General features: G+C 60.8%; 1 protein-coding gene across 2 annotated transcripts; it reads right to left on the bottom strand.

The window, feature by feature from the left end:
* Positions 1 to 7,923: 7,923 nt before the first annotated feature.
* On the bottom strand, positions 7,924 to 13,256 carry LOC104578909 (START domain-containing protein 10). Of its 2 annotated transcripts, XM_088522519.1 has the most exons (7): positions 13,092 to 13,256; positions 9,792 to 9,939; positions 9,573 to 9,676; positions 9,337 to 9,454; positions 8,979 to 9,031; positions 8,146 to 8,368; positions 7,924 to 8,027 (listed from the first exon to the last, which is right to left on the bottom strand). In XM_088522519.1, the coding sequence occupies exons 1-6, from the start codon at positions 13,254 to 13,256 to the stop codon at positions 8,156 to 8,158; spliced, it is 801 nt and encodes a 266-aa protein (XP_088378645.1). In that variant the 3' UTR covers positions 7,924 to 8,027; positions 8,146 to 8,155. The 2 variants fall into 2 exon arrangements, with proteins under 2 accessions (XP_088378645.1, XP_010224791.1); XM_010226489.2 differs by having other exon boundaries at positions 7,924 to 8,368.
* Positions 13,257 to 13,657: the final 401 nt, after the last annotated feature.

Raw genomic sequence — 13,657 nt, 5'->3', positions numbered from 1 at the left:
GGGAGAAAGGGGAGTGAGGAGGCAGTGGAAGGAGAGGACAGGGTCCCAGCTGCGTGCAGCAACTGCTGAGCCAAGCTGTGGGAGCGCGGGACGCTGCCGGGGCCCGCATGGGCACCAGCGCTGCCCCCACGTCCCGCACCGCTCACCTCGCAGTCCCAGGAGCCGGGCGCTACCAGCACATCCTGTTGTTCCGCAGCCCGGGGCCGCTCCGCCCCTCCCCAGAGCCGCTGGATCCCGACCCCGCTTTGCGAGGGCCGGGGGGGACGAGCGGTGCCAGGCGGCGGCCGCGCGGAGCCGAGTGCGGCCCCAGCGGCCGAGGGGCTGCCCGGGGCAGATAAGGGCCCTGCAGCTGGGCCCCTCCCCGGGGATGCGCTCCCGTGCCGGGGAGGGCTCCGCGCCGGAAGGGCCAGACCATAACGGCGCTCGCCGCGGCGAGGGCATGGGAGAGGTCAGCGTGACTCATGCGCAGGCCGAGGGGCAGAGCTGCCCCCGAGGAGACCCGCTGCCCCCCTGGGCTCCGTGCGGCTCCCCAGCACCCGCGGGCGCTGCCTGGCGCTCGGCCCCGCTCCATGCGGGACCCCGATCCACGAGCCCTCGGCCGCATGGCTCCCGCAGCCCCCGGGGGCGCAGCGCTGAGCGCCTTTTCCCATGAATCACGCCGCTCCGTGCTGAACCATCTGCACTGAGTGCTTTGCTGGGTCTTTTTTTTTTTTTTTTTTTCCAGTTCCTCCATTTCCCTCTATTGTTCAGCGGCGGCTTCCTTCCTGCCGCCTGCCTTCTCCCACGCATCCCCTTCCCCCTCCCGCGGGAGCCGCGTCCCGGCCTGCCGGCGGGGAGCCCAGCCCGGCTGGATGCTGCGGGAGCACGCGGTGCCTCCGTAGGGCCCGGGAGCGCGAGGAGGAGGATGGTGGCAGCGGGCGGCAGTGCATGCTGCCAGGCAGGCGCGTGTGAATGCTGGGGATGTGCTTGTGGGCCTGTCTGTTGCTGGTGGGGGGACAGGGACGCGCGGTGCTTGTGGCCGACCCCACGGCCGGGTGTTGGGGACGAGCGGCTGGCCACTGGCATGCGGTGAGGAAGGGCAGTCGTGGCAGGAGCTGGCTGGGAAGGCAGGGGAGCAGGAGATGGGGACATTCATCGCCTGCTGCTGTAGGACCCAGCTGTGGGAACGGTCTGGGGGTGCTGGGGGGCAGATGGCCCATGCTGGAGTCAGCCGGGTGTCTCTGCCACTGGGGCGGACCTCAGTCTGACCACCTGAAATGGGGCAATTTCCCCCTTTCTGGTGCCCGTATCGCTCTGAGTCACCTCCAGGCAGCTCTGCCCACTGCCTGCCCTGCCCAAGGCCTCCCAAGGCAGCCTCCTGTGGGGACAGATCCCCATGTCTGGACCCCGAGCTGTAGGGTGGCCCACAGGGTCAGTCTGGCTGTGCCCTGCAAGTGGTGACACTTGCCCAGGAACGTGGAAATTGTCCCTGTCCCTGTAAACCCAGGGACACAGGACGGCGTAGCCAGCTGGCAGTGGGCACAGACGTCCCACCCCCTGTGCCTCCCACGGATCCCTCTTCCCGAGCCTGCCCGTCCCCCTGGCATGCCAGGCTGCTCCCTCACCTCTCGCCCCGCAGTGTGGTCCATGGCCCCCAGTGCCGGCTCCGGCGGAGCAGCATCACGGCAGCGTTGCTGCGGGCTCCGGGCCGCCCGGCTCGGGGCTCCAGGGCGATGCCAACATGTCCCAGGCGGGCGCAGGGCTGCAGAACTGCCGCGGGCTTCGGCACCGGCCTGCGCCTCCCACTGCTCGTCCCTCCTCCAGGACAGCCCTCCGGGCCCCATCCCTGTCCCCACCCTCCTGTCCTGCCCCTTCCTGAGCACTGCCTCTTCGCTGGGCTTGGCCCCTGCCCCGGCTGCCCCACGTCCTGCCCCTTAGCCAGGCGCTGCCCTCCTCCAGGGCTGTCCTGCATGTTCCCGCTCATTCCCTCATGCTCCTTCCCTCTCTCACCTTCCCCTTGATGGCCCTGTTGTCCCATCTGCCTCTTGGTAGCCCTTAAATGCATCCGTTGCATTGCTGTGTGGGTACGTAGCTGACCCAAGATGCATGTGCCGAGGGAGATCTTTGATGTTCTCAGGTGCCTCCAGCTCTCCTTGTCATTTTCATCATTAGTCCATGGGTTAGTGGAGATATTTACTGTGTTTGCAATAGCCCAGGGCAGGGTGCAGGTGCTGGGACAGCAGAGTGAGGATCTGGCCAAATTGGAGAAAGAGGATAGAACATCCACTCTGATAAGGAGGAGGAAGAGGAGGAGGAGGAGGACTGGGCTTGGCCAGGTGAATGGTTGGGACCATCTGCCCCTGGGAGGCTGTGTGTGAAGCACCGCATCCAGCTCCGGGTGCTCCATGCTGGGAGGGATGTGGAGTGGGATGGGGAGGCCTGGACTGCAGCAGGGGCTGCGGGCATGGGGGGACGTCATCCCTGGGCTCTGCGGCAGCGGCTGCTCCTGCGGCCGAGCTGGCAGCAGGTTTCCCACATCCAGGCTATTACCCAAAGCTGTGCTCCATGCGGTAGGTGAGAGCTCTCTGCTCTTAGTGGTTGCCTCAGCATGGGTTCTGTGCGTCCAGGGATAGGTTTTGTCCTGCAGCGAGACGGTGTTTTCCCTGCTGGCCACTCGGCTGCCTTTAATGCAGTGCTTTTCGCAAGCGCCCTGCCCGGGCTGGCGGTTGCTCTGCTCCGCGTTGCCTAACCTTGCTCGGAGGACATCCGAGGTCAGTGCCCTCCTCTGCTCCTGCCTGCAAGGCTGATAGTCACCCCATGTCCTTCGAAGGAGGCTGCCACCCAGGCCCGTCTCTCTCTGTCCTGCCCCAGCAGCCCCCCAAAACACCTCTGCAAAGGGCTGGGGCAGCGGGGACCTCTGTTGTGAGAGGGCTGCCCTGGGCAAGTCTCTGCACACGCGGTTCAGTGTGGAAAGACCACTTCTGCTTATCGTGGGCTTGCTTCCACCCTGCCCAAAGCAGAAGCAGAACTCAGCTAGGGCCTGGCACGGCTCTTGCCTTCCTCCCCGGCCCCTCCAGCCGTGGCATCGGGGGGAGACCTGTCCCTGGGGTGGGGATGACACTGGCAGCACCACAAATACCCCCCAAGCTGGGTGCACAGAGACCCTCGGGGCAAGTGCCACGCTGGGAGAGTGCCAGGGCCGTGCCAGGCTGCTGCTGCCTCTTTGAGGAAGCTGCGTTATGTTTTGCTAAATATAACCACTGCCTCTTGTGGAAGGTTTGCTGAGATCTGCGGGATGAGTGGCTGGAAGCACAAAGCGAAGGATGCCAGCAGTGCCGGTGGCAGCGGGCCTGCCATGCTTTCCAAAGGCAGCAGTGCCAGCGGAGCACTGCCACCTCTTGCATGGCGCCAGGACCTGGCTTACTTGTCATCTCCAGCATCTCAGCAGCCCTGATGCCAACTGCGTGCTCCCTCCCCGTGTGCCCGGAGGGCAGAGATGGAGGCAGTGAGAGGAAGCATTGCCCGAGGCAAGAGGGAGATGCTGGGGCATCCCCACAGCTGGAAGCCCTACTCCACTCTGGTGGTGGTCCCGGTGCCCCATTCCCACCTGGGGCTGCCCCTTCCCAAAGCCGTCCGGGAGGAAAGGCCAAACGGAATGGCCCAAACCGTGAGAGCGCCCTGGAGCCAGGCAGCAGATGCGTGGGGCAATGGGGGACGGGAGCGGGGCGCGTGGGCCGGCTTCGCTGCACACTCTGCGCTGAGGACAGTGCCAGGGCACGAGCAGCCGCGGTGTTTGGGTGCTGCGGCCGCGTAATTTCCTGAGGGCTTCCTGCCAGCCTGCTTTCTATGGCACAGTGTCGAGACTTCCAGTTAATCTCTTCGGCACCTGCCAACCTGTTGCTATATTTAAGCACGCCAACCTCCATGCCCCGGTGCAGAAAGACGCGCAGTACCGGCAGTCCTTGTGACAGGAAGGGCTCGTGGATGGGCAACACCCCGGTGGGCTGGGAACACAGCTGCAAGATGCTCACAAGGAGTGGAGAGGGCCCTATGGAAGGGCAGCCCATGAGCAAGGCAGCTTCCAAGGGGCTTCCTGATGGAGCCATGGTCCTGCCGTGGGTGGTGGGGATGGGACGGCTGCCTGAGGGCTATCTGCATGCTCAGGAGATGTCACCTAAATGGCATGCGATTCCTCATGGCCCTCCTGTGGTTGCTGTGGCTGCAGAAGGAGCCCAGCACTGGCTGGAGTGAGGAAGGGGGTGCAGAACCCGCTTGGCTGCTTTGCTTTTCTTGCTGGACACACAGGGCACTCGCAGTGCGGGGGGTTCAGTGCGGTGCCGGGGCACTGAGCAGTGGACGTGTGTGGTGGGGCAGGACAGGGTGCCCACACCGCGCTCCCCCTGCCCTCATCCGTGGGGGCCGCGCTGACATCACTCGCCTCCAGGCTAATCTCTTGTCCAGCATCGGTTTCCTGTTTCCTTTCCAATCTCTGCACCACGGGGCGGCTCCTCTCTGCTTGGAGCCAAACAGGAAGAGCTTTCCAGCTGGGATCTCCTGCAGGGCTGCAGCCCCATGGGGCCGTGGGCCACTGGCTCCCCCCACATCCCTGTGAGGGCACCCGAGGGGTCTTGCATCCTCCCCGCAGCATCCTGCTTGCCCCCTTGCTCAGGTGCTCCAGAGATGCCACCGCTCAGCCCCCTTCCTCTTTGTGCCACAGGGGCACGTCATATAGTGAGCAAATGCCCCTTTTGCTCTCCCCACATCCCTGCAGTCCGTGGTGGCCCCCTATGCCCAGCGATTATTTCCCCCTCTCCAATCAGGAAGATGCCGTAGCATCCACACTAGGATGGGGCAGCTGGGCCACTGCCCCAGCTCTACCTGCATGCCCTGTTACCACCATCATCTGGGGCATTTTGGGCAGCACACTGGGCCGAGGCAGCACCCGCACAGGATCTTGAGGCAGCCTGCGCCGTGGCTCATGGGTGAGGAGGGCTGCTCTGTGCTCACATGGCTCCTCGTACCTGCTTAGGGCTGGCTAAAAATAGCCCTGCAGCAAAAGCTGCAGCCTGGTTGTTGGAAAGACACGTCTGGGAAACAAGAGAAAATGCTGCATGCAGCAGCACGGAGGCTCCGCTGTGATCTTTGTCCCAGCGCGAGGCAGGGTCTGGGTGCTGAGGGGCTTTGCCCCATCAGGGGAGCAGGTAGTAGGTGTCACTGCTGGGGTTTTCTGTGCTCTTCTGTCACAAGCAGTGGGAAGTATTTTGAGGGGCAGATTTGGGGCTGGGGGGTTGCACAGTGTGGTGCTGCCTTTCATGGCATCAATCTACAAAAAAAGTGGTATTGCAAAAAGCTACTGCTTGAGCCTACAGAGAATATAGGCCAGGGTGAAGTCATGCCAGTGCCCATATGCTATGGGGTACCCTCCAACTCATGGGCTCTCCTCCCCATGTAGAAGGACCCTCTGTGCTCTGCGTGTTGCAAGAGGGAAGGCTGCACATCTGCTCCCCTTGATCCCTCTCCATGTTTTCCCTGCGGAGGCGGCTTCTCGCGTCTGCTCTGCCTGTTGTGGCCAGGCCAGCTGCAAAGCGTGGGAGCCGGCCGGTCCTGGCGGCCGGGGGCTTCTCTGCCCCCACTCAGCCCTCCCTGCACAGAGATGGTCCCTCTCCAGCTGTGTAGGGGACATGCATGATCTAACGGGATGGATAACGGAGGACAGGGAGCGTCTGTGTCCAGGCTTACCGGTCACCCTAGGTTATGGGTCGCCCAGCAAGCTGGAGAGGAGAAAGTGGCAGTACAAGGCATGGCAGCAGCAAGTATGGGGCAGCAGCAAGTATGGGGTGGCTGGGAGGGGTAGGGGTGATGAGGGAGCTGGGGGCCCAGAGGAGTCACAGAAGTCCTGGCTGTGGGCAGACACCTGCAAGTGGCAGGTAAGGGCACTGAGGAAAGGCCCCAGAGCGCATCTAGCTGAGCTCTAGGGCCATGCAGCTATGGGGCCACCGAAGCCAGGTCAGGTCGTGTGTCCTCGGACTAACTAAGTGTCCAGCACTGAGGAGGCAGCCCAGCTCACGGGGTTGCTTACCATGGCTGGAAGGAGTAAGAGGTTGCTGGTATCATGACTGCTCGGGCAGAGATAAGGCTGTGAGAGCATCTCGCACGTCCTGGCCATGTCCTCTACTCTTAACCTGAACCCCCCCTTGCTTGAAATTGCCCAGGGTAGAAACGCAGCAGCTGTATGCCTCTCTAGAGCATGGAGCGAATGGGAGGATGGAGAATCCAGCATCTGTCAGCTCATTTTCTCAGAGCTCTTCATCTAGACTAACTGTCCTCTTGCCCACTGGGAGCTGCCTTGTGCCCACGCAGCCGCCCGTGCACACGTGTGCGTGGGCAGGGGCACGGTGCCTGCCGGCGCACAGGCCCGCATCCCCCACGTGCACACGGGGAGGTTCACACATGCACAGCACTGTGTCGGGGTGCTCTCACTGAACCGGTTTGAAACCAGCACCACATGGCTGCAGCAGGCTCACAGGGCACGTGGGCCAGTTGGTTCCATCAGCAGGACCCAGATTTCCAATCAGAGGGAGAATGAACTTCTGATCCTTGAGAGTGCAGGAGCCCACAGGACTGTTGCAGAGGTCCTCTCATACTTAAAAAATAAAATCATCATGACCACAAATCGCAGACATGATACAACAGTTAAACATCTGTCATCTGCTCAGGAGGCAGAGGGCATGGGAAGCTCGAGCTCCATCACCCTACACCTTATTGTAGCCTAAGCTCATCATTTAGGTGGCTGCTTCTAGCCTGCTTTGCACTCTGGTTCCTTGGCATGGTATGGCATGGCATAGCATGGCATGCCTAGGTGGAATTTGTCCTCCATGAAGTTCCCGCCACTATGGACAACTTTGTAAACTGTAAACTGTGTTTACTTCGAGTTGTGATCCAAGGCCTTGCTCTGCTCTTGTACTCTCGGGAGGTCCTGCTGTGGCCACCATGTCACTGAGGCTTTGCTCCAGCAATAGCTCGTTGTCCAGTGATGGACACTGCTCCGGAGCAAGGCCTCTGCTACCTCAGTGCTGACTTCCTGTTTCCGATAAGGGGTGTCCTGGGATGCCAAGATTGCACTGGTGCAGAACTGGGCTGTGTCAGGGCTTTTGTAACCAGCTCTTCCCTGTCACCTGGTCCTTCCTTCATTGGATGAGGCAGTAGCGCTCACTTCAATGTTCTCTTCCGTATTTCCCACTGGGCTGCAGCCTGGGATAGCACCATCCTGGCCATCTCACCCAGGACACCAAGGGGAACACCAGGGCGTGCTCGGAGTGGGGTGCCAGGTGACTCGTGTCAGCCGAGTGCCCTCCCACCCCAGCAACTTGCAGCTCCCATGCACACACACCGATCCCTTTATTGTTCTGCTGGAAACCAGAGCAGCACCAGACCCCAAGGAAAGCACGAGGGAGGTGCCAAGGGATCACAAGTGGAGGCAGCTGGGGCCCCGCGGCCAGGCCAAGCTCCTCACAGCACCGCTTGGGGAAGGGGTCCCCAGGCATCAGGGGCCGGAGTCTGCCCGTGGGCATGAGCCTGATGCACAGGAGATGTTTGCAGGGGGTGGTCCTGGAGACTGGGATCACAGGCCCTGTGAGGGACTTTCTGGGCAGGAGTGCTGCCAAACCCAATGCCGGGCCGGAGGAGCAGGACCCTGGCACACGGATCCTGTGCTGCTGCAAAGCCTGGGCAGGAGCACCAGGTTCACCCACAGACCATCCAGCTCTGGACCTTTGAGAGATACCAGGGACTGGCCAGAAGGCCTCAGAGCAGCAAAGGGATATGCAGGTGGCAGGGAGCCTCCTTCCCTCTCTCACAGTGAGCCCTGCCTCTCCTCAGGGCACACAGACCCTTAGCCACCTCTGTTACCTGCAGGAGGACTTCTCCATGGGCCACCATGGCCCTGCTGCAAGGAGACCAGGGCCATCTCCTGACATCTTTCCAGCCCTCAAATAGCAGGCTCCCATGGGCAGGGGGCCCAGCGCCCCAGGGGCAGCATCTCCTGTTGCCTAGGGTAGGGGGGATCTATGATGAAGGAGCTGGGGAGCAGCGGGGCCCAGAGGGGCATCCCCCTTGCTGCCAAGCCCCCGTGGGTGCAGACAGGCATTGGCCCATGCCCCAGGCTACCAGGGAGGGCTCAGGCCTCGTGGTCGCTCATGTTGAGGTGGTCCTCGGGCAAGCCAGTCTCGTCGATGTTCTCCAGCGAGTCAGCGTGCTGCACCGACAGCTCGTCCAGGCTGACGCTGGGCAGCGTGTTCTGCTCCGGGTACACCCAGGGCTTGTACTCGGGGTCGTGCTTGTGCTTCCACTCTGGATACTTCAGCCCTGCTTTGTAAATTTTCTTCATCGCCTGTGGGTAGATCAGGTTCAGCCCCTCACAGCCACCCCGAGCAGGTTGCCCTGTTGTGCCCACTCCACTCACACTGGTGCCTGAGCACCCAACAGGGATGGAGCCAGCCCAGTGCATGGGTACAGCTCCCCGCTTCCCTGCTGCTTGTACTAGGGTGCTGGGCAGAGGATAGGGGTGCTGCCTTGGACCCCCAGGTTCCTGTCTGCATGCTCAGTGCATGTCCCACAGCTCCCCCAATCACCCAGCACCCGCTCTGCCTCTGCCCAGTGAGCAGCCTCAGCGCAGCTCAGCACCCTACGGGGCACAGGGCTGTGCACGGGCTGGGGCGGTGGGGAGCAGGACCGAGAGCTCACAGCCCTGCAGGGACCCGTCGGAGGCTGACCCTGAGCCTGCGATGCCGTGTCCCTGGCAATGCCACCAAATCAGGGCTGAGCACAACCTGCCCTGCCTGGGAGGGCCGGGAAGCAGCATGGAAACCCCAAATAGGCTCCTGGAACCCTGTGGGTTGTCAGGAGGTCTCCAGGTTGAGGGTCTTGTCCAGTGACAAGTGTTTTATCACCTTCACACAGTCCCCTTCCTCCACCTACTGCACCCCACGCACTTGACTTACCTTGGGTGCCACAAACTGCGAGACTCGGTTCACCACCCACTTTGGCAGCGACCCTGCAGGAGTTGAAAACCACAGGAGGAGACACCGTGAGCCTCTGACATCCATCCCTGCCAATGCACTGACCCAATGTCAGCGCTTGCCTGGGCTGCCAGGTCCCCCTGATGCTGGATGGAGCTGCAGCAGCAGCATCCCCTGGTACCCTGGGAGGTGTCCCCTCTGGCCCGGGTTGTCCCCCCTTCCCAGGGCCCTCTGTCCCTCAGGGTGGTGGAGGTGGTGGTGGGTGAGCTCTGGGAGGACAGCAGGGCCAGGCCAGCCATGAGGACACGTGTGCTGCACCTCTGCTTACGCTGCCACGCACCTCGGGGGTCCACCTGGGTAAGGTAGTAGAGGACGCAGGCACTGGTGCCGTTCGCCTTGATCAGGTAGCCCGTCTGCAAGGACACAGCCCTCACAAAGTCCTTCCGGGGTGGGTATTTCTGTGGAGAGAAACCAAGCGCCTCAGAGCCTGCTTGAAGCTGCTGCCTGCCCTGTGCTTCGTGCCTGGACCTGCGGTCCCAGCATCCCTGCACGGGGCCCTCCCGTATGGACACTCACCGGGTGCTTGACGCTGTAGTTGATGATTATGTAATCATTGCCGAGGGGCAGCCAGGAGCGCAGGGTGACAAAATCTCTGTTCTTCAGCGGGCTCGGGCACTTCCCTGCGGAAAAAGCCTGTTACCACCCAGATCTGCTGTCCCCACGGGCCTGCATGCCCGCGCCCGCGGGCAGGGTTGGCAGGGACCCAGGGACACCTCAGGGCACATGGATGCTCACAGGAGTAGTATCCCACATCGGCATTGACGGTCAGGCGCCCGATGTCGTAAGTCTCGATCATGTTTGAGTCCCACTTCTTGCGATAGTGGGTATCATGCAGCACATCGTAGAGCGTCTCGGCGGGGACGTCCTTGCAGGAGATGCGTGTCTGCAGGGCAGAAGCAGGACCAAGCACTGTGAACGATGCTGCGCTGGCTGACTGAGCCACACGCAGAGGGGACCCTGCCTGCCTGGCTGGCCCTTGGGGGCCCTCTGCTTGTCACGGGGTGACAAGTGCGTCGTGACCCTGTGCCACCTCTGTGGGCTGGCAGTGAGCCCTGTGCATTGCGCTGTCCCCATGGTGGGCTTGTGCTGCCTGTGTGACGCATACTGCAAAGACAGCATGGTGACAGCGTGGGAGGACCCTTTTCCTTCATACTGGGTTACCTAGTTGTGGCATCTGGGTTACCTGGGCTCAGAATGGAGGGGTAGCCAACGCCAAGCAGAAAAGCAGCAAGAACAAGGGCTCCTGCTCGGTGTGTTTCCACCCCAGCCTTGTCTCCTCAATCCATTTGCCTGAAAACCAAGCAAATGGCCATTCCTGCCCTGGCTAAATCACCGTGCTGCCCTCAGGTGTGTCAGGATCTGGTTTCCCTCTCTGCGCTGGCGGGTTGGTAAGGTTAGCAGGGCCCCAGCTGTAACTGGAGATGTGGAGCTGGGAACAGGAGCCGCAGGCCTGCACCCCGTCTGTGCAGGCACCTACATTATTGATGAACCCGGCTGGCCCCGCTCCTCTCAATGCCAGGAGGAAGGAGATGTCATCTGCTCCTCATTAGAGGCTTTGCATCTTTGATGAGGCATTTGGCAATGCCAAGTAATTGGAGATGGCCCTTTGAACACTTGCTGGCAGGTCCCATCAATCTCAGACAAGATTTCCCTAATGAATATGGTGATCGTGCCCGTCCTGTACCCCGAACGTTGCACCCAGGCCAGGCCTGGAGAAGCGCTCCGTTTCTCGGGGTGCACTGGAGCATTGGATGGGAGCATCCAGCCCTCGCCTTCTGCTCCCTTTTTCCTGGTATCCCCCACTGAGGCTGCTTTTGGCCATACTGCTCCAGAAAGGTGAAAGTTGCCTCGACTTGGAGACGGTGCTCACATGTCCTCAATGGGCTCCTGGAAGCTCCACTTATCACAACAAGGCTATAGCAGATCTCTGTCCTCACAGCTCTTCCTGTCTACTAAGCGCAAACGGATGCCATGCAACAGTCACACCGGACACAACAGAATGTCACATAGTCACACTGGCTGGAAAGACACAGAGCCCAAAACCCACCGGGGAGGAAGTTTCCACAGTGAGGAAGTCAGGTGGGAAAGGTCAGAATCAACCTGTTCCCAAGCTTGCAGGGAGTCTCCATATTATAACTGTACTCCTAAAAAGACTAGGACTGTTCTGCTGAAAAAGCACCTGCCTGGTGCAGCTTGAGACTTTTCAGGTCAGCTTCTTCCTCCCACAAAACAGGGTAATCTCCTCCATCCCTTCTTTTAGGAATGGTCCCTGGGAAGCGCTTGGTCCCAGGTCCTGCTTGGCGTGGGGGAAAAGCCACACCAGGGAGGAGTTACCAATGGAACAGGCTGGGTGATGGTGGGAGAGTGCTCAGGCCCCACTGCATTGACCATAAACCTCTCATCTGTGGGTCTTAATGGCTGTTTGCAAAGGGAGATATCATTTTGCATCCGTTCTATAGGGCTGTGCTTGTCTGAACTTCATCGAAGTCCATGCATTTCCTGGCATCCCCTTTCTCCAGCCTGGCCAGGTCATGCTAAATAGTTGCCCGGCCTCCATAATTAGGTGGTGCCTTCAGATTTGCTGAGAGGGCACTCAACCCCATCATCTCAGCCCCATGAAAGAGTTAAATGGAATGGGATCCAGCATAAATCCCTGCAGGGTGCCAGTAGCAACCCGTCACCAGTTAGGCTTTGTACGCAGCTGGGCTTTGTACTGCTTGGACTCAATACCATCTTGCAAGGCTGACTGTCTAGCCATTTTTCTACCCATCTTACTGTACATTTCTCCAGTCCAGACTTCAGCAATGTGGCTGTGAGGAGACCATGGAAGACCACGTTAAAGGCTTTCCTGAAGCCAAGTTACAGAGCATCCTCAGCTCTCTCCATCTCCATAATCAGTCATCTCATTGAGGAAGGCAATCAGGTTGATCAGGCACACCCGACTTTGCCAATTCCTTAGCGCTCTTCTTGTCCTTCAGGTGTCTGGACATAATTTCCAGGAGGATGTGCTCCAGCACCTTCCCAGCCCTGGAACAGCCTGTAGTGCCCTGGAGCCTCCTCCTTGCCCTTCTGGAGGCTGTATGTGACATGTGTCTTTCCCCAGTCACAGTGACATCAACCAACACTGTCCTGTGTGTCCCATCACAGGTGGACTTGTGCTTGTCCACCTGGTTTAGGAGCTCCCTGTATTTTCCTCTGATCCTAACCCACAAACTCTTGCCCAAGTCTGCCACCATCTCTGTGGCGAAGCTGCCATGGACTGCAGCTCTCCATGTGCAGAGAGGGCAGCTCCCCATCCACTGCCGAGCTGCAGCTTTGACCTTTCCCACCATGTCCCAATGACCCCAAAGGGTCCTGCACCTGCCTGTGGGCATTCGGCTCCTCCTGCCTGTCTCCAGGGCCGTGTACCCCTTCACCAGAAGCTCTAAGAACATGACGGGGACCCTCCAAATCCTTCATGCTTGCCCACGACCCTGTGGTCACTCCTGATACACTCAAGGTCACCTAGAAGTGCCACTGTGCATGAGCAATCAAGGGTACCAAGCGCCCTTGCTAATCGTCTTGTGACAGCCCAGCCCCTGGCAGCAGCAAACACCCCAAGACAGCAAGTCAGGTCAGCACATGGGGGACTCTTAAACCCTCTGGTGTGTGCCCAGAGGAGAGGCCAAGCCCGTGAGCCTGGTGGGGAGACTGCCTCCGTCTCACACTCTGGGACTCCCGACGAGGACAGTCTCCGCAGTGGGATTGATCCCAGGGCCTTCCTGCCTGTGCCCAGAGCAAGCGCGGCCGCGACCGTGGCGTGGAAGCACTCCTGAGCACATACACGTGTGTAGTAGCACCCCTTTCAGGACATGTTTTTGGGGAATAACCCAGCCAGTCCCTGGGCACTGAGGGCAGAAACATCGCTGTCCTCAGCCAGGCTGCACCAGGGAGCAGCCCCAAACCCGGAGCAAGAGGACGTGCAGCAAAGCCTGGGCAGGCAGGGACTGGGGCAGGGGAGGGCTGGCAGTCCCGTGTCTGCTGGCATTCACTTACCTTGATCTTCTGCACGGTGCAGCTTTCCTCCTGGCCCTGGCTCCACACGGTCACGCCACCCTTGTTGTAGCGACAGTGCCAGCCTTCCAGATTCTCGCACTGATCCCGGAACGAGCTGAAGTCGGAGTCATCCGGAATATAAACCATCTCCCCTCCTCTGGACATGGGGCTGAGGTGCTGGGCCCGGGGCACACGGGCACTGGCTGCAGGAGGCTCTTTGTGCCTCACCTCCTCCGAAGCCCGGGGACACCTTGGTGGCTCTGCCCTTGAGCTCCGTCACGCCGCGTGCCCGCAGGCTCACAGGGCCCCCCTCATCCTCTGAGCCCGCAGCCCGTGTCCTCGGCAGGGGGCACCGGCCATGCCAGGATGGGTGGGAAAGACGTCCCAGCTGCCCGGCCACGCTGCACGGCACCGAGCAGCAGGGAGCAAGGCTTCTTCTCTGCAGTTACTAAAGCAGCTGCTGGAGGCTCAGATATCTTCCCCGGCTGGCTACAAAGATCACATTTCTCCCCGGCTGGCTGTCAGCTCTTCTATTATTCAGCAGGTAACAGCGCTCAGGTAGCTCC

This window comes from Tinamus guttatus, unplaced genomic scaffold, assembly GCF_059628265.1.
Source record: "Tinamus guttatus ecotype Peru unplaced genomic scaffold, ASM5962826v1 Tinamus_guttatus_pri_ptg000155l, whole genome shotgun sequence".
Lineage (NCBI taxonomy): Eukaryota > Metazoa > Chordata > Aves > Tinamiformes > Tinamidae > Tinamus > Tinamus guttatus.
This window is presented reverse-complemented; position numbering and strand designations above follow the sequence as displayed.